This window comes from Siniperca chuatsi, linkage group LG3, assembly GCF_020085105.1.
Source record: "Siniperca chuatsi isolate FFG_IHB_CAS linkage group LG3, ASM2008510v1, whole genome shotgun sequence".
Lineage (NCBI taxonomy): Eukaryota > Metazoa > Chordata > Actinopteri > Centrarchiformes > Sinipercidae > Siniperca > Siniperca chuatsi.
In genome coordinates this window covers 1,803,057-1,831,013 of record NC_058044.1, presented here as the reverse complement: position 1 = coordinate 1,831,013, position 27,957 = coordinate 1,803,057, and the positions used below count along the sequence as shown (strand labels likewise).

At 42.2% G+C, this 27,957-nt stretch overlaps 5 protein-coding genes across 14 annotated transcripts in view; 2 read left to right on the top strand and 3 right to left on the bottom strand.

Moving 5' to 3' along the window:
• LOC122873027 (nidogen-1-like) overlaps positions 1-4,701 on the bottom strand; it is a 41,551-nt gene extending 36,850 nt beyond the window's left edge. For both annotated transcript variants that reach the window (XM_044189263.1, XM_044189265.1), the window contains exon 1: positions 4,335-4,701. In XM_044189263.1, coding sequence (XP_044045198.1) covers positions 4,335-4,541 — 207 coding nt within the window. In that variant the 5' untranslated portion in view covers positions 4,542-4,701. The remainder of the gene's footprint in view (positions 1-4,334) is intronic.
• LOC122873028 (NACHT, LRR and PYD domains-containing protein 12-like) overlaps positions 1-27,957 on the bottom strand; it is a 1,034,258-nt gene that overhangs the window by 249,775 nt on the left and 756,526 nt on the right. The gene's annotated exons all lie outside the window — the stretch shown is intronic.
• LOC122873033 (NACHT, LRR and PYD domains-containing protein 3-like) overlaps positions 1-27,957 on the top strand; it is a 573,599-nt gene that overhangs the window by 82,146 nt on the left and 463,496 nt on the right. The window lies entirely within an intron of this gene.
• On the top strand, positions 1,920-18,224 carry gpr137bb (G protein-coupled receptor 137Bb). 2 transcript variants are annotated; one of them, XM_044189394.1, is made up of 8 exons: positions 1,920-2,025; positions 9,833-10,535; positions 14,872-14,921; positions 15,157-15,379; positions 15,587-15,736; positions 15,869-15,997; positions 16,550-16,671; positions 17,266-18,224. In XM_044189394.1, the coding sequence occupies exons 2-8, from the start codon at positions 10,128-10,130 to the stop codon at positions 17,492-17,494; spliced, it is 1,311 nt and encodes a 436-aa protein (XP_044045329.1). In that variant the 5' UTR covers positions 1,920-2,025; positions 9,833-10,127; the 3' UTR covers positions 17,495-18,224. The 2 variants fall into 2 exon arrangements, with proteins under 2 accessions (XP_044045329.1, XP_044045330.1); XM_044189395.1 differs by lacking the exon at positions 1,920-2,025 and having other exon boundaries at positions 9,373-10,535; positions 15,869-16,020; positions 17,266-17,479.
• Positions 21,845-27,957, bottom strand: part of ero1b (endoplasmic reticulum oxidoreductase 1 beta) — a 28,989-nt gene continuing 22,876 nt past the window's right edge. For both annotated transcript variants that reach the window (XM_044189381.1, XM_044189380.1), the window contains exon 16: positions 21,845-27,636. In XM_044189381.1, the coding sequence (XP_044045316.1) occupies positions 27,576-27,636 (61 nt within the window). In that variant the 3' untranslated portion in view covers positions 21,845-27,575. The remainder of the gene's footprint in view (positions 27,637-27,957) is intronic.

Here is a 27,957-nt window from a genome sequence, read left to right as displayed (position 1 = left end):
CGAATGTCAGATAGTTCCTGAACATCGAACATTTGACAACTTCTTCTGTTGTTCAATGAAAAAGAATTTCAGAAGTTTACGTTCGTCAAAGTTACGGCGTCTTCGGTATCGCTGCAGAAAACTCGCATCGGCTCGCCCTGACGCCGAGATCGCTCTGTGGACGAAGGGTTGGACGGAAGGATTCAACCAATCAGCTGAAAGACCAAACAGCATCACAGCTCGTGGGACAAAACCAACAGATATTTCCTGTCCTGCACGTGAACACTGTATTATGACAACAACAAACGCAATGCGCACGTCTCCTCAGAGTTGGACAAGTTTGGCCCGCAGCGTCTGGAATAACGCGAAGGCGCCCAGAGCGAGACCTCCACCGCGTCCCGCCCACTTCCTGTAGAGACAGGAGTGTTGTTTTAACAGGGGGATGGAAAACAAATGGCGAAGAGACGGAAACAGAGAAGCTCCCGGCTGCTGACGAGGTTCAGCAGCTTCTTGAGTCAAAGCGCAGCGAAAGGAAAAGTGCGGTTTAACGTTCCCGAATGAACATTTTGTGGTGTTTGTTTCCCAAGTTCTTCCGTTTTTTTCCCCAACTCTGTAAACTGAAAACTAATTTCAGCATAGAGGAAATTAATGTACTTTACAGTTTTGCACTGACAGGATACGGCGAGCGCGCTGACGGACGGCGCTCAAACTCAAAGAGATTCGGCCAAATAATCTTCACAAAGAAAAACGGCTTCATCTCCATCAGAGACAGCTTCCGTATGGTTTTCACATCGTCATTTCATATATTGCTATTATAAAAATATCGATCCGAACCCGCAATTTATCGCACGCTTTATGTGGACTTTGAGAGAGTCCTCTTCGGGAGCAGACTAAACTAGACCTTGTTCAGAAGTTCACCCATGACTTGTAGAAATATGGACTTGATGAAGCATTAATAATAATAATCCATGCTATCGTCTCATTAGCGCACTTCATCCCCTCGGAGACCAGCGACGCCAGCGTGTAGTCCAGTCCAGTTCTGGATTCCTGTCCAGCGTGAACACCCGACGAACGTAAAACCTGCCTAGAACCGTGCGCGAGCCAAGACGATTCAAACGTGACCGACAAATTCAAAACGCGTATTAAAAAAAAACGGGCGGGCGGATGGAAACTCGCAGGCGTGGCCAGATTACTCTTTAAAAGGGGGCCGCGGGGCAAAACTTTGTTGTTGGGCCCCTATCGTCCGCCCACATCACCCCCTTTCCCGGACTCTGCGCTGTCACCAGTCCCTCCAACGCCGAGACGTTACTAACGCGACCCCGAGTCTTCCGTGCGTCGGTTCGTTTGTGATCATTCGATTGAACACAGCTTTATTTAGGAATGTGCTCTAAGCCAAAATAATAAAAGTCTTAAACTAGATTTTGACACGGGGCCCCTTCTCCAAAGCAAATCATTAGGTAACGACGCTGGGCCCGCCTTAGTTCACAAGCTACTGTAGGAATACGAATTCCACCACAAAATTTGCATTTAAAAAGTACCATAAACAACTGACAGTGAACCTCGGGCTATCGGGGCCCCCAGGGGCCGTTTTGGTAAACCAGCTGTGCTCGGTCCAGTCTTTCTTTTCTTTCACTCGTCAAGACAATAAAACCAAGCTGAACTGAACTGAATTAGAAAAAGAGTGAAGAAACAGGAGCAGATGTGTAGATGCTCCAATCTGGATTAGCCGTCACATGACCTGAGGAATGCATTCAGTGTGTGTGTGTGTGTGTGTGTGTGTGTGTGTGTGTGTGTGTGTGTGTGTGTGTGTGTGTGTGTGTGTGTGTGTGTCGGCTTGATGAAAGGCTTATCTGTGTTGGCTTTTCATCGACTCACATTCCAGCATCTGTTCCCTTATTCACAGAGAACCCAACACCTCCGCCTGTCTCTCCGGGTGAAGCGAACAAAACAACAAACCTCCACCCGCAGCTCCGCCCGTCTGCTCTGCAGCGCCGGAATCGAACTACGTAAATGTACTCGAGTACTGTACTTAAGTACAAATTTAAGGTACTTGTACTCTACTTGAGTATTTCCTTCTCATGCCACTTTCTACTTTTACTCCACTACATGTACCTGACAGCTCTGGTTATTTATATATATATATATATATATATATATATATATATATATATATATATATATATATATATATATATATATATATATATATATATATATATTTTTATTTATTTATTTATTTATTCCTGGCTGCAGCTCCTCAGATGTGCAGATCTGCTGCTTTTCCTCTGAACGACTGTAATAACTGTAATGTTTGTTAATAACGTCGAGCTTCGGACTGTCGGTCGGACACGACGACACGGTGAAGGCGTCGCTTTGGGCTCTGGGTCGTCGTGACGGCGTTTCTCACCGTTTTCCAAACCGAACGATCGATCGATCGATGGATCGACGGAGAAAAGAATCGGCAGATGGATCCAGAATGAAAAGCATCATCAGCTGCAGTCCGATACAAACCGGTTCAACATGAGCTCCAGCTCCACCAGCTGCAGCAGCAACATCCTGCTTTACATTAATGCACGAGGAATAATAATCTGATGATAGAATATATAACAGCACAGCAGCCACAGGGACGCTGCACTGCTTTAATGCTTTAAGGGCTGTTTCCTGATCACACTCTCACACTTTCACTGCAGCAGAGGATCTGAGTGCTTCCTCCTCCATCACTACTGTTTACAGACCGACGCTTCAACGTTTCACCACAAAACCACAAATCAAAACAATCAGAGTCAGAAACCAGCAGGACCGATGTGGATCTGAAACCAAAGCAGCAGCTGCGACCGCAGGGAAACACACCTGGGGGGGGCGGCCAATAGAAAACCTTATCAGGTGACAAACAAACAAACAGAGCACAGAGTCAATCAGTCAATCCACTGATCAAACCAATCAATCAATCAATCAGACACGTGCTCTCTGCCGAACATTTGAAATAGTTGAAATTCCCGAAAGGAGCTGAATTTGACGTGGCAGTCGAAATACAGCCACTGAAAGAAGTTGCAGTCGAAATGGAAGCGTTGAAAGGAGCTGACGCGTAAGCAAAGAAAGAAGCTGAAGCGTAAATTAAAAAAGACGGAGCTGGAGTTGAAGTGGAAGCCCCCGAAAGACTTTAGTGCCACTTCAAGTGTATAAAAACCGAAAGACGATATCAGTTGAAGCGTTTGAAGTGTACGCACTGAAAGCAGTTGAAGTAGCCGTGGGAGTTAGAAGAGATGAGGAATGTTTTTATTGTCGATGTTCAAATGTGAAAGTAAGAGACCTGAAAGGATTTGAAGCGTAAGCTGAAGTGTCAGAATTGAAAGGAGCTGAGGTGTCGCTCACTGATTGAAACAGAAAACCTTATCGGGTGTCGACAAAAAACAAAACAGAGAGAAGGCAAAGCGACTGAAAGTGAAGATTGTATTGAAAGGGGCGCTTAACAGATAGATCAATCAAGCCGCCTGGATCAATAAATAATAATTAAATAGAATTTTTTTAAAAATCACTTTAATTTTGGTCGAGACAGATTCACGAAATAACCAAAGATCCCTTATAAAAAGCTTCAAAATGTCCTCAGCGTCAGAGCATATAAACATGCGTCTTACTGTAACTAAGTTGTGTCTTAAATAAACTAATTTAAACTAGTTTAAACTAATTTAAACTAGTTTAAACTAGTTTAAACTAGCATCAGAGCAGAGTTCATCTCCTAAAAGTTGGGTATGTAAAGTGTCCCAGGCACACTCCCCCAGCCTTGATATGAGCTGTTTACAGGGATTTTTAGGTTGAGGAATGAATCGATCCAGTTCCCGGAGTCAATCACTAGTTCGATAAGTGGTTCATCAGGTTATTAAACATCTGCTGAATGATGAAAATGCCAAAATTATGTGGATTTTTTTCCTGTTTTTTCACGTTAGGACGCAGGAAAACAAAAACAAACATAGGCCTACTTTTTAAAAAGTAGTTGTTGTTTTGCAAAATAAGTGAAATGTTTAAGGTTAGTCATATAAAATGAGGAAATGAATAATCGATAGAAATCTTCAAGACATAAATTCAAAGCGAATTTCAGTCATTTTAAGTTCGATTTGTTGTTGTTTTATTTCTGAAATGCTGATTTATTTTTAGTCTGAACATTAGCGAACAGTCCGGAGTCACTTCAGCTTAAACTGGAGTTAAGCTTTAAAACTGAGTGAGTTTTTGGGTTTTTTAATATATATATTTATATATATTTTTATATATATAACTCTTGAGCACTTGTTCGGCTTTGATGAGTGAACTTTGGGGATTAAATCTGTCGTGAAACGCCATCAGCTGGAGGTCAAACTCACATAAACTTTGTCGAAGTTTTCGCTGAAGAAGAACAGAGATCCGCTGAGGGGCAGCTCGGCGGTGGAGTCCGAGCCGGGCTGCAGCTGCTGGTCCCCGGCTCCTTCCCCGAACTCAAACAGCTCCTCCAGCTCCAGAGCCAGGCTCAAAGCGCCCAGGCTCAGCAAGCAAGACCAGACCCACGACGGGCTCCGGGACCCGGGACTCATTTTCTTCCTTCTAACGCTCCGCAGACACAGTCAGAGCAGCGGTGTTCCCCCGGTGAAGAAAGCCGGGCAGGAGGCGAGGACGGCGGGCGACACGAGCGATGCAGCGGCGGACTGAGGTGACGGAGAGGCGGGAGGGAGGGATGAGTGGATGGAGGAGCAGCGACCCGGGGAGGGGGTTAAATACAACCGCACGACTTCCGGTCAACGTTTTTCAAAATAAAGGTCTTAGCTGCAGATAGTCCTCTTACATAGGTGGGGCCTTTAGTTTTAGGAACAGTGACCTTTTTTTTTATTACTATTAATATCTCAAAAGACGTGTCTATGGTGTGTATTTGTATTTTATTGTTTCATGTTTTTGTTTTTTAAGTTTCAAAGTAGAAAAAGCGTTATGGAAGCTTTTATTTTGGCACCAAAGTACGACCGGAAGTCTTGTTGTTGAAGTTTGTGTGGTGTGAACATAAAGTTTTAATGTGTCTGCATTAAACAAAAGTTTGCACATGGCAGTAACAACAGGCTGGACCCAAACACTAACATTTAGGAGAGATGTAGCTGCCCCAAAAAAAAATAAATAAAAAATTTAAATTAATTTGAGCAAAAAACTCAAATGAAATAAATGAAAAGGTTATTTTTCCACTTCCTCTGAACATGTGATTTGTTTACTACTATTTTTTTTTTATATGTGGTGTGTGCTGTTTTCATGCAAAAACATTTTTAGGTGAAGCTGTGAGTTTTATATAACTTAATTTATCTGTATTACAGTTTTTACACTAAAAATTCAAAGAACAAGCTGAAACATTATGGTGCATGATACAGCTTTACACTACTATTAGATACAGCACAACCTTGCTATGGAGGCATGTTGGTTTAGTGATTCAGGACGGCGTCGCCGTCTAGTGGACACAGTCTAACTGTGCGACTGCATCCTTTACGTATGTGAATCTTCCTGTATCTGTGTTGTGTTGTGCGTACTTGGAGTCAGACGGAGGAATAATGTGAGGGGTTCGGTGGGTTCACCAGCTGCCGGCTCTGCACAACAAGTACAAAAACCACTTCCCTGAATCCTCACGGAGCTTTACAATATTTATGTTCTGTCGGGATGCATTAAGTCCTGGCAGTACGGCAAAAAAGCACTTTGCTGTGTACAAATACATAGGCCTACATACTATTAACTTGTAATTCTTACGTCCAACAAACTCGCTTTTTATTCTTTATTAAAGATGGAACAGTATTTGTTCACCAGAAAAACATGTTTCTTTTTCAAGTTTAATAATTTTCTTGAACCCTGTTGAAAACCAATTCATGTAATTTCGACATGTTATCACAGTATCTTACAGTCAGTGGTGAAAGAAGTGCTCAGATCCTTTACTGGAGTAAAAGTATCATTACATTAATGTAAAAAATACTGCATTGCAAGTAGAGGTCCTGCATTCAAAGTCCTACTTAAATAGAAGTACACAAGTATTCTCAGCTTCATGTAGTAAAGTACTCATTATGCAGTAAAATGTCTCCTGAGTGATTTCTGATTATATCTGAGATTATTAGATTATTAATACTGATGCATCAACGTTAGAGCAGCATTTTACTGTTGTAGCTGCTCTGGAGCTAGTTTTAACTGCTTTATATACAGTTAGCTAGTTTTAACTGCTTTATATACAGTTAGCTAGTTTTAACTGCTTTATATACAGTCAGCTAGTTTTAACTGCTTTATATACGGTTAGCTAGTTTTAACTGCTTTATATACAGTCAGCTAGTTTTAACTGCTTTATATACAGTTAGCTAGTTTTAACTGCTTTATATACAGTCAGCTAGTTTTAACTGCTTTATATACGGTTAGCTAGTTTTAACTGCTTTATACACAGTTAGCTAGTTTGAACTACTTTATATACAGTTAGCTAGTTTTAACTGCTTTATATACGGTTAGCTAGTTTGAACTACTTTATATACAGTTAGCTAGTTTTAACTGCTTTATATACGGTTAGCTAGTTTTAACTGCTTTATATACGGTTAGCTAGTTTTAACTGCTTTATGTACAGTTAGCTAGTTTTAACTGCTTTATATACTGTTAGCTAGTTTTAACTGCTTTATATACGGTTAGCTAGTTTTAACTACTTTATATACGGTTAGCTAGTTTTAACTACTTTCTACGCTTAGCTAGTTTTAACTGCTTTATATACAGTTAGCTAGTTTTAACTGCTTTATATACAGTTAGCTAGTTTTAACTGCTTTATATACTGTTAGCTAGTTTTAACTACTTTATACGGTTAGCTAGTTTTAACTGCTTTATATACAGTTAGCTAGTTTTAACTACTTTATATACTGTTAGCTAGTTTTAACTACTTTATACGGTTAGCTAGTTTTAACTGCTTTATATACTGTTAGCTAGTTTTACCTGGTTTAGTTTTAACTACTTTCTACGTTAGCTAGTTTTAACTGCTTTATATACTGTTAGCTAGTTTTACCTGGTTTATATACGTTAGCTAGTTTTAACTGCTTTATATACGTTAGCTAGTTTTACCTGGTTTATATACGGTTAACTAGTTTTAACTACTTTATACACGGTTAGCTAGTTTTAACTACTAGGTTTATATGTTTTTGTTATTTTTTAAAGTATAAAGCTGCCAGATAAATGTAGTGGAGTAAAAAGTACAATACTTCCCTCGGAAATGTAGTGGAGTAGAAATACTCAAGTAAATAATAACAATAATTAAAAAAGCATTAATACTATAGGGCCACTGTGGCTTAGTAGTAGACCTGGTTGTCCACCAATCGGAAGGTCGGTGGTTCGATCCCGGCTTCCCCTACCCCACATGTTGAAGTGTCGTTGGGCAAGACACACTCCCGGTGTGTGTGAGTGTATGAATGATTAGTTACCTTGAACTGATGAGCACTTAGTATGCCATCAGTGTATGAATGGGGTAAATGTGATATGTAGTTGAAGTGCTTTGAGTAGTCGGAAAAGACTAGAAATATAAGTAACTAATTAATTATATATATATTAGCTATATAAGTACAGTCCATTTACCATATAATCTGCATCAACTAGACATACTGTAAAATAACATAATATGACAAAGCATAATTTGATTGTATAATTGTCTTTTTGCTTACAATCTCCTAAATAAAGGAAGCAATTTCCTCATGCCTTCATATATAACATATACATATATACCATAGACTGTATTATATATATATATATATATATATATATATATATATGAGAGAGAGGAGTATTGTATATTATCTATAGGATAATCAGTTAACACGACTGCTGTGTAATTAGCAGTCATCTTCAGTTAGAGATACAACGAATGCTACAAGAGGACATAATAAAAGCTTAAACATTAAGTAAAAGGTGTTGTAAATGATAATGATGATCTGAGAGAAATATCTACAGTATTTAAATTATTTGGTTCAAATCGAGGTCATCTCACAGCGTGAAGGCAAAAACAGAAGCAGAGCGGTGGATAAAAATGGAGCGTGTATCTTTGTCGTCAGCATGTTGAGATGAGCTGCACAGCATCCTCTATTATCTAACGACCTGCTTGTTATATAATAGCAGAGAGGAAAAACTGCAGAGAGAAGAGGAGGAGGAGGAGGAGGAGGAGGAGGAGGAGGAGAGCTATATTAGAGTTAGACTGATATCAGGGTCGATACTGGCCATTCATTCATACTCCAGTCTGACTGATGCTAAATCTATATTTACTGCAGAACATGGTCGGTGTCTTGTACTGGTGTGTAAACTCCATGTCCAGGGATCTAAATCTTGTTTTAGATGCTAATCACTTAATTTCTTTTTTCTATTTAGAAAATTTGTGGGATTTTTTTTTGGCAGGAACATGGACAAATTTAAAGACGCTGCTGAGGCTCTAATAAATTATTATTTAGCATTTTTAACAAGGACATTTTGCACAGAAATGTACTTAATTTGAACGACATTGTTGCGATCAGAGGATTCACTTATGGCAGAGTTTAACGTTGGTTGAACTTTGACAGGCGAATACACACCATCATCTTAAAAGTGTTGACCGTTAAGGGGCAGCTACACCGAAGTGTCCAAAATGGAGGAAGCTAATAGCTTTTCATGTTGTTTTTCTTTAGCAAAGCCCTGTAGGAAGTTAGTAATCAGCTTTAATAGAATATCGAGTGTGTGACTGTTTTTAACAAGCTCGCTAATCTTGCTAGCTAACGTAGTTAGCTTGACGCCTAGCTTCAGGGGATCATAAATTCAAGCAAGATTTGAATGCAAAACGAGTTATTATTTTTATTTAATTTTATTAAAAACAATTATATTTAAATCAATTATTGCTTTGCACGCTGTTGTCAAGAAATAAACTCTTCAGATTGTCGTTTTTTTGTAGTCGTGGGAAAATGGCAGCACGGTTGCATTTCACATGTGAGGATTTAGTTTTACCGTACAGGTGAAGTGGCCAAGATGAGCTTTTGCCGCACGGTTAAATAACTGTAACTGGACCTGGAACCAGTGCTTTGCACCCTGTGTCACAACTGGCCAGTGGTCTGTCTGGTAGATATCTAACGTGTGTGTGTGTGTGTGTGTGTGTGTGTGTGTGCTTTTTGTTTTTGATGTTTTCGATGATTTGGGACGTCCGTACTGTGTTAATATCTGTTTTTCAAGGTACGTTGTAGAAAACAAATTCCCTATAAATGCCTGATAAATGTTTAATTCATTCGGGTATTCATTTGTTTAATTAGTTAATTCAGTCATTCATTCTTTCAGTCACATTCATTCATTGATTCATCATTTAGTTTGTTTATTCATTTCTTTATTCATTCATCCATCCGTTCATTCGGTTAATTTTTTTATTCATTCAGTCATTCATAACTCACTTGGTTTTTATTCAAACATTTGTTATTTCATTTATTTGTTCTTTCATCCATCAGCCCATTCATTCACTTGTTCACTTATTCATTTTGTTCATTCACTCATTTGTTCAATCATTTATCATTTATCATCATTTCATTCATTCATTCAAACAAAAACATTTCCCAAAAAAATGCATTTAAATAATGACATCTGTGAGTAACTGCTGCCGCAAAACACTTTCATCGACATCCACCAATCTGTCTGACACTGGCCAATAAAAACCAGTATCAGTCGAAGCCGCCTGTATGATGCTGCTGTGACACAGCGAGAGAGTGTGTGTGTGTGTGTGTGTGTGTGTGTGTGTGTGTGTGTGTGTGTGTGTGTGTGTGTGTGTGTGTGGGACCACAGATCCCAGTTTACCTCTCTCTCCTTCCAGATCCATCTCTCCACCTTCCTCTCCTCTCTGCAGCATCCCTCCTCCTGCTCAGCCAATCGCCTGCTGGGGAGTGTGATCATGTGACCAACAGCCACCAATAGCTCTCCACCAGGCACCGGTAAAACGAGGGGAGGTGTCCCTCCTCCTCCTCCTCCTCCTCCTCCTCCTCCCTGTGAGTCAGACGGTGTGTCTGGAGGAGAGTCGATGTATGTGAAGGATCCGTCTTAACGAGCCGAGACACGTTTCTTCTCCTTCGCCCGGAGATCAGAGGCTGCTTCTCCGTCTGTAGCCCCCTCTCCCTCCCTTCCTCTCCTGGGGAACACAGGGGATGATGAATGGGGAGGCGATGGAGGGGAACCCGGCACAGGAGCAGCAGCAGCATGCCGGTAACGGCTCCCACCTCCCTCCCCCTCCCACCATCACGCCGGCCATTCCCCCCTACGTGAAGCTGGGTCTGACCATCGCCTACACCATCTTCTACTCGCTGCTCTTTGCTTTTGTCTACGCCCAGCTCTGGCTGGTGCTGCGATACCGACACAAGCGCTTCAGCTACCAGACGGCCTTCCTGTTCCTGTGTCTGCTGTGGGCCGCCCTGCGCGCCCTCCTCTTCTCCTTCTACTTCAGAGACTGTGTGACCGCCAACGCTCTCGGACCCTTCGCCTTCTGGCTGCTCTACTGCTTCCCCGTCTGCCTGCAGTTCTTCACGCTCAGCCTCATGAACCTCTACTGTGCACAGGTGAGGGGTACACTGCTACTGGTACTGGTGGAGCAGAGTCTGGTACGGATACTGGTGGAGGAGACACTGGTGACACTGGTAGCATAAAGTCTGGTCCACAATGCTCTTTAAAGAGTAACATAACAGCAGCTCCAGTGCTTTAACTTCTCTCCTTGCTGCAGTGATGCAGAAGTGTACTCTAGGGTGTGTCAGTACACTGTGACATCACTGTTGGGTGTGGTTACAGGTGCACACTTCTGACCACACCCATCAGTGATGCAACAGGGCAGTGAAACACAGTTTTTCCAGCCTTTAAGTTACTCCTTAACCTCCTAAACCCTGCTGGACCTATCAGCGTGTCCATCAATATGAACTCAAGTCGTGCAGCCTAGTATTGTTTAAAACGGCCCAAACTTAATCAGAATTTTAGTCCAGATCTTAAAGTCTCCAAAAATACCAAATAAGTTGGGCTGAAACTTGGGGGAAATGCTTCTATAATGATGCACGAGACCAGAACCTGTCACGCTGTGGTGCATGTGGTGTTGTGCTGCTGTTATATCCAGCAGTTGGAGACACAATCAACCAGTAAGAGCTTACAGGTGGGATTAACAATGGAGACGTCATCTTCCTACATAGCTACGTAGCTACCGGGCTACGTCCATGAAAAATAGCAACAGAAAAAAGGCCACAAAAATTTGACAAGCTTTGGATGAGATAGACGCTGCCGTACAGGTTGTTCTAAGTCAACTTATGCAAGTAGCAACTCTTAAACTGTTTTGGGTTTGAACATATAGAAGAAACAGAATGAACGCTACTTAAATTTAATTTAAAAAGGGAAATTCAGGGATCAGAAGTCACAGAAAAGATCGTAGCGGAGCAGCACTCTGGCGTGTCGTTATGCAGCAGCTAATTCTGAAACTGTGCTACCAGATCATACCAACATAAAACTAGCCTTCACAGCCAATGGTGTTTGACTATATATAGCGTATATATCTGCACCGCGGCCTATAACTGACACCCAAACATATATTTTTACTTTATTTTATCCATTACTGACCGTTAGCTTGCCAGGCTAACGCAACAAATTGGATACACTGTCTCCTTCTACTTGGCGTAGTCAGAGAGAGAATAAAACTTCGTGTTACACAACGAAATGGCTCATAACCAAACCGCACACCGATACTTTGTGATTTGGATTTCGTAGAATCTGTCCAGAAAATACAAGCTTATTCACCAACATAACCCTCCTGTACCATCCGTAACCTAATGCCTCCATGTTCCTGCTCAACACACACTGCTACAAGTATCATTATTAGTCTTCTTCTTCTTCTTATTATTACTGTTATTATTTTTATTAACATTAATATTAGTACCATCATCATTACCGTTACTATTACTTTCTCTCTATGCGGAATTTGCATTGTGCTACTGTATGGTCTCTCTCTCCCCCTCTCAACCCAACCGGTCGAGGCAGATGGCCGCCCGCCCTGAGTCTGGTTCTGTCCAAGGTTTCTGCCTCTTAAAGGAAGTTTTTTCTTGTCTTGCCACTGTGGCCAAGTGCTTGCTCATGGTGGGATTTGAGTACGGTCTAGACCTGCTCCATAGGAAAAGCGCCCTGAGCTTCTGTTATGATTTGGTGCTATATAAATAAAATTGAATTGAACTTGTTTAACAGCATACAAACATCTTTCAGGAATTATACGGTGAGAACTCGAGATTGACTTGTTGGTTACAGACGTTGTTTGTTTTTACTGCTCCAAGGAGTTCTATGTTTTGGTCGCTGCTGGTGGTTTTGTTTCCAGTTGACCGATAAAAACCGACGCACCCACAGGGTTCCCAAACGCGTAGATGCTGGTGATTGACTTTACAGAGGATGGATGACCAGTGGCTTTGTTTTTACTGATCTTTTATTTCCACTGATTTTCTAAGTGAGGAGTCTGTTGTACACTCAAGGCTAACGATGATTGTTGTCCGTGCTGATGGCCAAAAACAGATTTGTCTCGATTCATTACCTTCATCTAGAAGATGATTTTGTCGCATCGAGAGAAATTTGGAGATCAGTGTCTTGCTGAAGGACACTTGTACTTGTGGACGGGATGAGCTGGGAATCAAACCACCAACCCTACAAGAAATGGCCGACCCACTCTGCCACCTGAGCTACAGTCGCCCCTGCAGTCATTCAGCCAATCTGAGGGTCTTTGTTTTGGGTTAAATGGCAACAAACATGAGAAGATGCAACCTGCACCGTCCCGTTGTTGGGTGGATCGTATAATGTCGGAGTGAGCTAAGTCATAAATTCAGTCAGCTTTTCGGGGTGATCAGTGCAGCAGCTGCCTCTCTTCTTCGCCCATTCATCCACAGCAGCTGGTGGATTCTGAAATAGACCAGAAGATAAAGATTCTTTTCAGAATAGAAATGAGCCACTTTACCAGCAGCAGCTTCCTGGGAGCTGAGATGACGCAGGTTATTATTCCGACCAAACACTTCGGTGTCCTATTTCCCTAATGAGGGCACCTTCAGTCAGAGAAGGGACTAATCGATGAAATGAGCTGCTGGATTTAAAAGCTGCACACTGTTGGCTCTCTCGAAACATTTGGCATCTTCCACGATCATGGACGGTATCCAACCTGGGCTCTGTTGTTGTGGGTGTGTCTCCAAACCGATTGAACCGCCGACCTCCACATTTCTCAGCCAAAAGGTTTGGCGTCTAAGGGCTGGGTTATGCTCGAAAAGAAGTGGTTAGTACGACGTACGACCACAGAAATCAAAGCTGTTTATAGTTGTTCCGGACGGCCACACTCGAAGACGGAGTGAATAGAGAGGGGCACATTTTCTCTCCCGGAAGACATCCATGGCGTTGCACTCATTTGTACACATTAAGAGAGACAAAATCAGTTGTGTAAAGAATTAAATGAGAGAGCCAGAGAGAGAAGTTCAAACCCTGGCTCCTTTCTCACCTCCACACAGCTGGCCAATCACGGCGTGAAGCGGGTGTGAACGTCAGATTGTCGGTTTTGGAAAGTTACAGAAATTGTCGGACACAGTCGGACGGGATTTCTGAAGCTGTTCGACCATCCGACAAAACGACATGAAGTTCACTGGCAGCTTACAGCTCTCCTGCAGAGAACAGTTCCCCTGGGTCCATTAAGTGACATCCAAATGTGCGTTCGGGTACAGAGAGTAGAAATCCTCATGGGTCCTGAATCGAAACAGACCTGTGGAAAACGTAACATGACATGCGTGAATTCATTTTCAAAAAATGAGACCCAAACCGAATGGGGTCAAGGACAGTACGACCCAGTCTAAAACAAAATATAATATAATTTGGACCCGGCACCACTTGTGTCCCAGGCCAGGCTCAAATGATATCAGACCTTTCATTGGAAATAATTGATGCTGATGGTGCTTAAAACTGCAGGAAGACGATGAGGAACAAATGTTCTCTCTGTGCTTCTTTTGCGGTCTACTTCCTTTGTCCACACTTTGACTTTTGTCTCATGAGCCCAAAGTTTGTGGGTGACTTTGCATATACAGTATATCGCGGTTATATTGCAGAGACTTTGGAAGCTGTTGATCTTCATTTTGTTTTAAGTTCTTTTATGTAGTCGAGTGAGCAGAAACCAACTGTGTCCTTCTGTTTCACGAGGGAATCAAAACAAGTGGTTGTCCCCAGCTTGTCGCTTTTGAGTTTTTGAGGCCTTACGTCCGAGCTTGTAATACAGCATAAGAGGGAACCAGTAGGGGAGCTAAAACTGGAAAGTTTGTGCTGAGGGCTAGAGGAAAGATCACGAGGAAGTGTTCATTGACTCGGAAACAGAAATGTGATTCAGAGAAAGTCTTTCCATGAGAGTCAGTTTATGAGATATCTTGTGTGCAGAGTTGACATTTTATCTTGAGGTTTGTGCTAAAGAAAGTTTACGTAGTGTTCAAAATTAAAAGGGTTCATCGACTGACGAGCATGAATGTGCTCCGTCAATTTTATGGCCATTCATATTTTAGATTTTAATATTTGTTGGGTACAAGGGAGGAATTATGACCCAGCGGTCGCACTACAGGAACGGTTGGGGGATCGCCAAAATCACAAGGGTACATCGTCTACGGAGCATTAACATGCAGCTGGAAATTAAACACAGGTTGCCCGCCTTCACAGCAGGTGTCATGGGGGAAACCAGGAAGAAGTTCAGCAGTAAAGTCTTTTTAAAGCCGATTGGTAGATCGTTTCTGGAACTACCGTCGAGGGGCAAAAAAACAGATCTATTTGAATCACTGAATGAGATTCAGAAGTCTGAAACCAGGCTAAAGAAAAACATCCAGCTGTAAGTGTGTAATCCATCTTTTTTCTTTTTTCCCCTCATAGGTTTACTTTAAGGCGAAGTCCAAGTACACACCTGCACTGCTCAAGTACAGGTAACTTCTTCAACCAACTCATTCTGACTGAATAACTCATGTTCATCTGTTTCCACAATGAAACTCCAAAACTTCCAAAGTCATGAATCAGACCGAACATGAAAGTTAAACTGTCTTTTCTATAAAAGTAGTGACTGTTTTAGACGTGCCTCCATGTTTAAACTGTAGTTTTAGGTTATAGATGGTACTTTGTTGTGGATCCAGACCAGCTCTGTCCCTGTCTCTCCTCCTCCAGACTTCCTCTGTACCTGGTCTTCTTGGGCGTCAGTCTTCTCTTTCTGGTGGTTAATCTGGTCTGTGCCCTGCTGGTCAAAATGACAGCCGCTGACGTCAAGACCATCGTCCTGGTGAGGGTCACCATCAACGACAGCCTGTTCGTCCTCTGCGCCGTCTCGCTGTCCGTCTGTCTCTACAAGGTCGCCAAGATGTCGCTGGCCAACATCTACCTGGAGTCAAAGGTAAAGTCACAGGTTTCTCTGTAGATTTCTGAAAGAAGCCGGGTCAGTCAAAACCTTTTCAGGCCCTCACCTCCGTCTGCCAGCCTCACAGCTAATACAGGACTGGTTTCATACAACTGTTGGAGAAGGATTTCACACAACAGCCCCAATATTTACATGTAAATGCCAATAACAATGAATGATAATGAATAATACCTGTGTGTGCAGGGGACCTCGGTGTGTCAGGTGACTCTGATTGGCATCATGGTGGTGTTACTGTACGCGTCGCGGGCCTGTTACAACCTGGTGGTGCTCGCCCTCACCGACATCGAGACCATCAACTCCTTCGACTATGACTGGTACAACGTCTCAGACCAGGTGAGGTTTTTTTTTTTTTTTAGACTTCACTGCTTCTTTAATATGATTTCAATCGGAAGAGAGCGTCCTGGTGACACAGAAGTCAGGACTTTACAAAGCGCTTTGACCTTTGACCTGTCTGTGCGTCTCCAGGCGGACTTGCGGTCGTCGCTGGGAGACGCCGGTTACATCGTGTTCGGGGTGATTCTGTTCGTCTGGGAGCTGCTGCCCACCTCGCTGGTCGTCTTCTTCTTCAGGGTCCGACGGCCGCCTCAGGAAAGGGTCAGTCCTCCCGGCAGGATCAGGTGACCTCTGACCTCTGCAGTACTTGCAGCCGGTTGTTTTTTAGCCGCAGCTTGGCTTTAAGAATGGCAATGGGTCGGGTCGGTCCTGCTGACTTGTCCTCTAGCGCCACCATGAGGTTAACCATGGATTTTAGTGAAATATCTCAGCAACCTGCAGAACTGACGACATTCCCATCAGCCTCAGCTGTACTTTGTTCACTGCTTATTAGCTGTTAGCATGCTAACATGCTAAACTAAGATGGTGAACATGGTAAATGTTAGCATGCTGACATTATCATTTAGCTCATAGCTTCTAGAGCTGCTAGCAACAACAACTGATGAGTGGCTTTGCTCATCTCGTCTACATGACTGCACTGTAAAAATGTAATTATTTAAACTTTTCCAGTCCTGTATTTCAGAGTCATTAACATCTGCTGAAATCCTGTTTCTGAGACGATTAACAGTTTTCACAGCTGATGTTAGACGACGGATTTGATCAGCAGAGCTTCTGTGTTTAGTTTTCATTGATGATGACTCTCGGTCTCCACAGAGCACTGTTGGGATACCGAACCACGTTCTCTCCTCCAGAGGATATTTCTTTGACAACCCTCGTCGGTACGACAGTGACGATGACCTGGCGTGGAGCATCCCTCCCCAGAATGCATCAGCAAGGTACGAACATCATCACTGTTTCCCTGTTGTAGTGATCTGAATTCAATTTTGTCAAAGCAGCTATAATCAATATTTTCATATTAACAATGGATCAAGTGACAACATGTAATGTCTTTGGGCTAAGCTTAAGCTAAGCTAACCTGCAGCTGGCTGTAGCTTTAAATTTAATGGACAGACATGAGAGCGGTTTCATCACTTTAATGCTGCAGCTCATTTTAATTACTTACACTGCTAGCTTGTGAATTTCCCTCCAGGGATCGATAAAGTTTTATCTTAAATCTATAATATTACTACATTTGTTGATTATATTTTGTATTATTAATCTGAATCTGCGAAGAGACTCCAGCTGTCGAGGGGAGTAAAAAGCACGATATTTCCCTCTGAGATGTTGAGTAGAAGTATAAAATAGCAGAAAATGGAAACACTCACATATGTTCTTAAGTACTTGAGTAAATGTACTTAGTTACTTCCCACTACTGACGATTAAATATATCACAGGCTAACATGAAACGTGGCTACATTCACACGTCTTATAGATAATAACTGAATGAATGATTAAACCAGCTGACTGACAGTTTCTCGTCTCTCTCACAGTCTTTCCTCCGACTGCTACGACTGGGGCAGCCGCCACAGCAGCTTCACTGTGCACACCAACAGCGACGAACAGCGCCTGACCGCCGCCGCCGCCGCCGCCGCCGCCGGGAGCTGCACCCGTACCCATAATCCCTCTCTTCACTGTACAGCATCACTCTGCACTTTGACACCGATCGGTTATTGTGTTTCTCATCGTCACCGACGTAAAAGTTCGTTAGAGTCGCAGTAGAGAATTTAGAGGAAATACCAGAACGTTAAACAGGGTTCCTACACGGGTCGTCTTCAGGTTGATCAAATGTTTTGGCCTACGTCGTTCACCGCACGAGATACTGTAGCGCCCCCTCAGGCCACTCCAGTACACAGTAACACTCCAACAATAGATCCAGTCATAGTAAATAAAATGTTTCTGTTGCATGAGCATCTTTAATCAAAAGTACTCACAGTGACAGAAAATCATGCTGATTTGCTGATGGAGGCCTTGAGGTTTGGAGAACGACCAGATCCTGATCAGAGATGAACTGTACGCATTTTCAAGCGAGTCGGTTTCATAACGGCCGAGTTAAGATCATTTAAATCGATCGAGCTGCTGTAGTGCCACCTACAGGTGAAATGCCATCACGTTTTGCAGGAGTCGATATTTGCATCTGTCGTATGAGAATTCAGAATGCGTTTAAGATAACTCGCTTTTAATTTAGCAACCAATTACACAAAAATGGTTTGAAAAATCAGGCAAAACACGTCTAAATATTTACCAAACTTTGCTGTGGATTGGATTAAATCTGTAGAAGTGGATAAAAGGGATTAAAGTGCTTTATAGATCATCACATGGTCATAATAAGACTAAGAGTCTGCAGCCGCGCTAGCAGCTCTGTGAGGCTGCACTCAGACACAGCGGTGCTTAGAGCTAAATGCTAACAGCAGCATGCTAACATGCTGATGTTTAACAGGTATAATGTTCATCATCTTAGATTAGCGTGTTAGCATGCTAACATTAGCTAGTTAGCAGTAAACACAGAGTGCAGCTGAGGCTGATGGGAGTGCCATCAGCTCTGCAGGTATTCGGTCAGAAACCAAAGTGTCGGACACGTTAACATGTCGACCTGATGGTGGCGCTAGATGGAGAGTCAGAGGATCAGCAGAGTTATTACAGTTCATCCTGAGGGGAGCGTGAACGACGAAGCACGTTTCACGACCACAGCCGTTCATTGGATGAAGTGATTTGTTGCCGACGTGACCGAAGAGCCGGGATGAAGCTCTGAGAAGCGAAACGCCCAAAACGTCTTGTGACATTTCAAGATTCTGAGTCCGTCCACATTTCACAGAGGGAGGAAAATATAAAAAGTCTGAAACCACCAAAGTTAACGTCCATCAATACGCTGAAATCAGGCCCATCAAGTGTTTTTAATCGCTCGGTTTCTCTGTAATAAAAACACATGTAAGTCTCCCGGACTAACTCTGTGTAGGAGCCCTGCTTCAGCGTTTCTTGATCATTCGGGGAGTTTTTTCCCAACGAGGATTACTCAAGCAGTCTTCATTTTGTTTAGAATAATTATTCCCACTTAACTCGAACACTCCAGATGTTACTGCGATTATTTTAAGATTTCTTGCAGTTGTTCGATCGCTTAATTCGAGGCATTTTGTAAAGGAGCCCTGGTGAGTGCGTCCACATTTCCAGACAATCTGAGTAAAGGTTCATTAAGTCTATTTTTTAACGTTAAACTCTAGCTTGTGAACGACTTGTACTTTTTGACTTCTATCAAACACGGAGGCCGATAAACTATTTCACTGATTTTCCTGAATTATCCTTTTTGACTGTAAGAGACAAAACCTGTAAAACGAAATACATCACAACACACACACACACACGTGCACTGTTTGTTGATTTAACACGATCAATATCCTGTAAATATCAATAACCAGCTGAACACAGCTGTGTTGTTTTGATGTTCCACATATTAACAAGTGATTTGATCTCGGGTTGAGTTTTAATTTGACCTCTTTTTAAATAAATAAATAAAAGTTTTGTTGTTTTTACATAAAAATTTTTTAAACTCTTGAAAGTAACAAAACCATCAAAACCTGTCAAACTTTAAAAAATCTGAAGAAACAATCAGGACAACTGTGATTTTAAGATTTGACTCGTTAAATACGGACTTTGTTTTGCAGCGTTGACGTTTCTGTAACAACGTTCAGAAAACTTTATATTTCTAACAGACGCAGGTTTTGTAAGTTATTTGTACAGCTGAGACTCACGGACGTCACGCATTTTGTTGTTGAGCTCGTTCTGTGTTTGTGTGTTTGTGACGTGTCGACACAAAAAGTAACAAATAAAATGACCTTCTGGTCGTCATCGCAACAAACGCTCTGTTTCGTTTCATCCTTTTGGGTAAAGACTGAGCAAAATGACACAAACCAGATACATAACGTGTTAATTAGTTAAAGAGCTGTCGGTCCAGACTGAAATATCTCAACAACTACCGGATGGGTTGCTGTGAGCTTTGGTTCACACATTCATGTTCCCCTCAGGATGAATCCCAGTGACTTTGTTCATCCTCTGACTTTTCCTCTAGCGCCATCATCAGGTTCGAAGTTTTAATTTTGGTTTATGACCAAATACGTTCCCATCAGCCTCAGCTGGACTTTGAGTTTACTGCTAAACAAAATGTTAGCATGTAGCCTTCAGAAACCTTAAATAAGTAACCAACATCCGGTTCGTAGGAACTGAGACGCAAAGAACGAAACTCTTCTTCTTCTTCGCACAAAGTAGTTTTTCCTTCAGATCGCAGAGGCGTACGTACAAATCTGAAACGCGACGGGTGTGAATTCATTAATTCAGACAAACTATCTTTTAAACACTTCCTCTGCGTACTAGCAGTGTTGGCAACTTTTTTTCCCCCCCCAATGAAAGTAGCTAGTGCTAGCTCCAAAAATCGCCAGATTACGTCATACGCTCATTTGCATGTCAATGATGTCATCACGCATAAATTTGCATACAGATTAGTGCAGTGAGGGAGAGATCACCTTAATTTAAGACATATAAAAACGTAGATAGAGAAATCTTCACCCAAATAATCACAAACTCACTACGGGGGACATCGTGTATTTGAAGTAAAGAAAATAAATAAATAAAAATCTACAAAGGGAGGGAGAGGATCAAACGAACTATTTAAATATTTCCAACCTGTATTAACATCTTAATCCAGAGAGACAGAGTGAAGCTGCCGCACACTGACGAGGAAGAGCATGGGAATGAATTACAATATATTTGATTATATTTCTCGCCTGATGGTCTGAATAAGTCGCTAAATTTGTCGCTTTTTAGAAATAAAAGTCGCTAAGAGGGTCTGAAAAGTCACTAAATCTAGTGACAAAGTCGCCAAGTTGGCAACCCTGCGTACTAGGCTCCTCCTCAGAGGGCCGGCTATCCCTGATTGGTTATGAACCAATCACCTGAGCGTTTGCCATTACACAAGGAAACTTGGCGGACGCCGGCCTCTCTGTAGCTTTCTGTGGATAAGGATGTCTTTGAGAAAATAAACTCTGGTCCTCGCTCACAATAACTCTCGCTCTGTCTCAGTGGACTTCTGCCGGACACAGAAGACAACGCTCCTGGAGATGGAGTTCATCGCCAGATTTCCGAGGTTTCGCGCAGCCGGACGACCTCGGTTCCCAGGGCCCGCGCGTCGCTCTCCGATCATAAACACAAAAAACACCACAAAAATACGATGTGTAGGAACACAAGACGGTGAACACGGTAAACGTTATACCTGCTAAACATCAGCATGAGTTGTCATTGTGAGTATGTTAGCGTGCTGATGTTAGCATTTAATATAGCCTCACAGAGCAGCTAGCATTACCGTAGACTCTTTGTCTTGTTGAACTTTGGACAGAGCCAGGCTAGCCGTTTCCCCCTGCTTCCAGTCTTTATGCTAAGCTAAGCTAACCACGTCCTGACTCCAGCTCTGTACCTAAAGCTGCCCTGTGGAGTTTTCTTGTAAACAGTTTGTTTACGTTCAGTGTTTCTCACCTAAAACACAGTGTGAATATATTTCCTTCCACATAATCAAGACGATTTTTAAAAACATTTTAAATAGTGTTCACTAGCTCTTCTTCTTCTTCTTCGCTGCTTTTGTCGCCACATTATACAGTTTTTGGCGTGTTACCGCCACCAACGGCCAGTCAGCGGAGCAGAGCTACTCGTGGTCAAACCTCCAAACACACAGACAAGAAATGAAGGGAATAAGTGTATTTTCCCCCGAATAAAACGTCTAACAATGACTGAAAAAATAAAATGTGTAAAGAAAATATTGTTTTTCTCTGGATCAGTCGGAAACTTTCTCGAGATTGTAGACAAAAACCAAACAGAGTCACAGTGATGAAATATTTATTCCTCTTTTAATATAAATACACTCAACAGGTACACACATCAACGTGGTGCAACTAATATATATATATATATATATATATATATTCATAGAGATCTGAAAGCAAAAGAAAGAAAACTTCAACCCGTGCTGCCTTCGACAAACTGTACACGTTTGGATTCAACATGAAGAGCGTGAAGATCTGAAGCAGATTCGTTGTTTTTTTTGTCTTTTTCCAAAAAAGCGATTTAGTTTTAAGGCGGCCGAGCGGACCGAGCGGGACGTCCAGCTGCTGGAGGGCACGCGAGGCTCGGAGGAAGGCATGCAGACTCGTCCCGCGAACAAACAAAGACAGACTCGGTCTTATGGAGGCTGGAAGGTGACGCCAAATAATAATAATAATAATAAACTGTCCGGATTAGTTATAACTGATAACGTATGGAAGCAAAAAAAGATCGTAATCATTTACATTTTATAAGCAACTGAATATTTGTGAAATGTAGGAACTACTGAGTACTTACTAACATTTTAATATCACTGAAATGAAATATTTTACTTTGAAAAACCATCTGAATTTCCAGTTGATTATTTAAAATTTTGTAATTTCAAAAATTGTATTTATTTATTTTTTACTTCACAAACTTAGATAGAAAAGGTCAGTTTCATTCAGGCTCTTAACTTTGGCACTTCGGACGCATTAAGTCAGAAGTTTAATCTTGAAATTTAGCGTCTGAATTCAACCGATCCGATCAGATTTTTTGACGTAAAAGTTTTAGATTTGAAACAGAAAAGTTGAACTTAACAACTTAAATACAGTTTTTGGAATAACGGACAGTTTCGGAGCCCGAAAAAAATAAAAAATAAAATCAAGTTTATGAAATCAAAGAAGGGAATTCAAACCACATAAATTCAGATGGTTTTCAAAGTAAAATATTTCAGTAATTTTAACATTAAGTTTTCAGTAGAGAATAAATTTAACATTTAGGTTTCAGTTGCTTAAAAGATTCAAATGCTTAGACTTTCATTTAGAAAATATATATATATATATATATATATATATATATATATATATAGTTACTTAGTTACTAGTTACTATAATTAAATGGTGCAGTTAAAAACTGAAAGAGTGATACAATAATTAAATGTGTCACTTAATTTAATTATTTTGTGTTTACGTGACGAATAAATCAATGAGCCTCGAAGTGGATTTGTAAATTATTTTCAAAAAGGCTTTTTTTGTGTTTCATTTTTCTTTTTTTATAGTTTTTGTTATATTCGCACTTTTCCGCACATTTGATTTACTTTAAGATAAAAAAAAAAAAAAAAACGTTTTCAAAAATTAAAATGAACCAAAAAAAAGGATAAAACTGAATTAAAAAAAAAACCAACAAATTGAAATTAAATTTAAAGGCCTTTTAAAAAATAATTTTACAAATCCATGAATTTATCATTCAAAAGGCAGAATAGTCAAACTTAATTGTCAACTGGCACATTTAAGAATTATTTCATTACTTTTTAAACAAAGCTTTTACAAATTCACTTTATAAAACGTAATCAATTATTTAATCCGTTATGATCGACTCACTGAAAAAAGTTTTTCCATGATTCAGTTGTCACACTCGGGCCTCCGTATCCTCACGCACACACACAGTTTGATCCACACGAACGCAAACCATCTTTCTCAAAAACACCAACTGAGAAGCTGCTTCCTCTCTGCCATCAGGCTCAAAACTTCACATTTGACACAATCAGCAGATATTTCGCTCAACTTCCTGTTTCCTGTCTGACCCTTCGGCTCCCGCCGCTGCCGTTTGTTTCACTCGCCCCTTCCCGCTCTGACCTCCAACAGATCGTTAGATTTTTCAGATTTAGATGCCGGACCATAACAAGCTCTACCGATCTAAAGCTTCGCGTTATGATTCGGGTTTGGCCGAAAGGAGGAGGAGGGATCTGTAGCGAGGAGGAAGCCTGGGAGACAAAGCTCAGGGCAAACAGAGAGGAACCTGATTTGGGACTAAAGCTGCTAGCGGCTGATATTTAAAATATTTTAAACAACATTAATGAACCACCACCGCAAACAGAAGCGTTATGGCACGCGACACGGCCACGCTTTTCATATTTTAACTTTTAATTCCTTTTTAATCCTATTTCAGATTTTAAAAACAGCCAAAAAATATATAAGTAATATTTCAGCCTAACCCTCATTTATACTGTATGAACTTATCGTAACATCGCGTCTCCAAACGATCAAAGAATCAGTAAAGTAAAAAGACTTCCTGATCATCGCAAACAAACAAAAATACATTAAATAAAAATGTAGTTAACTTAAAATTCTTTGGTCCACTTCATAATTTTACTGCTGAGCAAAACAAACTCAGACTGGAATAAGCGTCAAAATGTGACTGAATCTGCCTCATAAACCCGTCTGTCCACCAGCTGAGGCCGGCGTCGTCTTTTTAAACTCTTTACTATACCTTATATAACTCTTTAACTCCCCGAAGCTGCGACGCCACAGCCGAAGAGCGTCGGCGAACAAAACACACCGACCCGCAGTTCCTCCAACAGCCACTGGGGGCCGACTGCAACAACATCTATAATTACCGAGCTCAGTTCACAAAGCCTCGACTTGCTGCCTGAAATAAAAAGTCGAATTTTAAGAAATTTAATGTGTGAATAGCAAACTTCACGACAGGTGTCTCGGCCCATCACACCCAGCTGTGGTGGCAGCTCTACCCAGGTTTCAGAAACCTACGCAGACCCGCTCTGCGTCCTTTGCTTGTTTGCCGTTGCTTATTGATCGTTACAGGAGTCCATCATGATATTCACGTCTATTCAGTTGTTTCAAGATATCGCTGTCCCAAGAAACGCCTTGTTAAAGTACGAGTCTGGTGATATTCTGTATTTTTCTTATTGTCAACAAACCCCGTGAAAACACCAAACCATCATGAACGTCTCAGCTAACATCAGTGTGTGAATCGCAGCTGATGGATCTTCTTCCTCCATCGTCGTCCAGAAACTATTAAAACTCATCAGCGAGCCGCTCTGCTGCACTGGGTGACATGTTCCTTCATCACCATGAACACACACACTGTAGTTTATTCTGCCTCCGCCCCACACACACCGTCCTGCTGCCCCAAACACTCACTACAGCACCACATGTGGATTCATCCGCCGCTGGAAATAGTCCCCAACAGATGCTCTGTTTCCTCCTGTTTGATAAAAACTACAGCGAGCAGCTGTTTGAGGAAACTACTGAGCCTTTTTAAACAGGAAACTACAGATCTGTGAGGAGTTTTTAAAGATTTACGTCTTCAGCAGGAACCAACGGGCTCGCAGCTGAGAGCCGCAGACAGGAAGTGAGACGGCACTGAGAGACGGACTGACGTGTTGTTGGTTTGAGTCTGAACATGTGAGAAAAATACAGACCACCACCAGACTCTCCCTTAAAGGAGGAGGTTTTTTTGCAGTGAGCTGGTCCCAGAGGATCTGCTGCTGAAACACCTCCACCCTCCTGCTGGTCTGCCAGCACGCTCTATTAAAACCCCCCTAATCCCTCCGCCATCGCACCGTCCGGTTCACTCAAACTCACAGCGCGAGATAAAATACTGAAGCAATAATTAATCTCAAGAGAAACTAATAAATCCTAGCTTTTCTGTTTAAATAAATCTAATAAATCTTTCTCGATTCGAAGTCGTGCTTTAAGACAACATGGCTGAAGCGAAAACAGTGCTGGAGAAAACTAGGCGGCGCTTTTACAAAATATACAGCAGCAACTAGACGGACGGACGGACGGACGGACGGGCAGCAACATTCATCCAAACACAAAAAGAATCATTAGTTAATTATCGCACAGGAGCGAAAATCTGCTACTGTATCAAGTTTATGGTTATTTAACTGTGGAATCAAGTCTTATTTTATAGCTGCAACTGTTGATGATCTACACACACAGTTACACACACACACACACACACACACACACACGTGCAAACACCACCGAAGCGTCCGGCTTCCCACACTGTGTTCAGCTCCTTTGCTAAAAATGAATGAAATCTGTTTAAATCAGAAGTATCACGCGGCGCGGCGGTTAAACGCGTGCGTTCGGTTTAATCCGTCTGAGAAACGTCTACAGACGAGCCGAACTGATTATTAAACGTCCAGTGCGGCGAGGTCACGTGACGTTTCGGTGATCTTTGCGCTCACACAGACGCGTTGGCGTCCACTAGCCACAGCGGCTACAACTGACCGGCCACGTTTTAACAGTTCCGTGTTGAAGCACTGCGCGCCTCGCACGGGTCACGGCTTCAGTTCAACTGTAACTCTTCCAGATCGGTACAATTCTTTAAAAATGTCTAAAATCATTATATTGGTATCAGATATTTAACTCACACATATCGATTGGCCTCCGGCGTCGGTGTTCGGAGTGAGCAGCAGAGGAAACGGGACTTTGAGGCGACTTTGGATCCAGAGTTTCCACTTTTTGTCATGTTGTAATAACTCTGTTTCCATAACGTTTTACATTTTTTCACACGTCGTGCATAAACAACCTTTCGTATTGATTGAGTTAATTCGATTTATTTATTCGAAAGCGCCCCGCCTCAAGGGATAAATAAACAACGCCTCCGCTAACGTCAGAAGAAACGATTCAGTTTTCGTGAGACATAATATTCAGGGGAAACGAGCAGCGGCGCTACACGACGCCACGTATCTAATGAGCGAGGAGAGTTTGGTGACTACACTGATACGGAGTCCTGATCGGTCCGATTCAGCTCAGCAGGCGACACTGATTGATCAAACGCATCGTACGTTCACTTTGCATCCGAGCAGCGTGTCGCGAAAACAGAAAAACCTTTTTACAAGCTGGGAAACGTCGAAACAAACCGCTCAAACAGGAGGCGAAGTTAGTCTAAGGTTAGATCCTGAACAGCTGGACTGGACAGAAGAGCTCCGCTTCACGTCGTCGCTGAAACCCGCACGGGGAAGCGCCGTGTGGACGCTTCGCACATAAGATGTCGACACGGCGTCGCCTCGTCTGAAGGCGCCTCAAAGTCACAAAGGTCCGCAGAAACGGCCGACTACCCGCCAGACTTCTTATCAGCTGCGTCCCAGCAACATGTGGCTAGTGGCAACTTCTCACATCCGTCTGCACGCACACACACACACACACACACACACACACACACACACACACACACACACACCTTCTAGCGAGCGGACATAAATTAGGCCTGAGATGGTAAACACGAGCTGATTGGTCCAGATCCTCAGGCTTTTGAGCAACAAACAACAGGAGAAGGCGAGAGAGGAGAGGAGAGGGAAAAAAAAACTAAACCAGAAACAAAAACTCAGGCAGCGGCGTCCCGACGGTTCGGACGAGCTTTTATCCGGACAAACCGGGTCTGTCCCGACCGGGTCCCGAGTCCTGTCTCAGGACCAAGTGTTTCCACATCCGTAAGAGCCGCGAAGGTCTGACTCAGGTTCACGAGTGTAAAATCCGACAGGATGCGACGGCCTGTTACATCACTTCCTTCCTTATTTCCTTCAGGCTGTCGAACGTCACAACCGACCTGCTGATTCTCAAAAGAGACCAAAAAAAAAAAAAAATCAAAATGAAAAAAGGTCAGAGTTCGTCACCGGCCGACAAGTTTCACAGCAGAGGAAAATAAAAATAAAAAAAGAAAGACGTCAGGCGAAGTTTTCAGAACCTCGAGGCTTTTCTGACGTAGGCGGAGGAGTTAACATTCATGATCTACCAGACGGAGGAGGAGGAGGAGGAGGAGGAGGAGGAAGGAGAGAAAAGAGAGATCATTGGCAGAGCCTGTTTGTAGGAATGTCGTTGGGTTCGCTGCTGGTCCTGATGTCCGTGAAAAAGGCCTTCTTCTGGGCGAGGAGAGACTATTGCAGTTCTTTGTGGCGCCGCCTACTGGCCAGGTGGAACATCGCCTTCTGTTACCTGTTCTCCTTCAACAGCAGGCGGAAACTGTGCAGCTGATGTATACTGGTGGACAACCTGAGAGAGAGAGGGTGGGTGGTGAGAGAAAGTCAGCAAGCTTAATAAATTATTATTAAATATTTGAAATGAGCTAATTAATTAGTTTTTTACTTTTTAAGCATTTGATATTACTTTAAATGAAGTTACACAGTGTGAAATTAACCGTTTTTAAATGTATTTTTCTCTCCTAAACACACTAAAGACTAGCTCCCCCCTGATCCCGCCTCCATCTCATAGCTCGAACCAATGAAACAACGGGATTCATGAGTGACTGGCTGAGCAGCAAGAGAAAGGCCGTCCCAGTTTGTATTTCTCGCGCTATCAATAATCGTAGCTTAT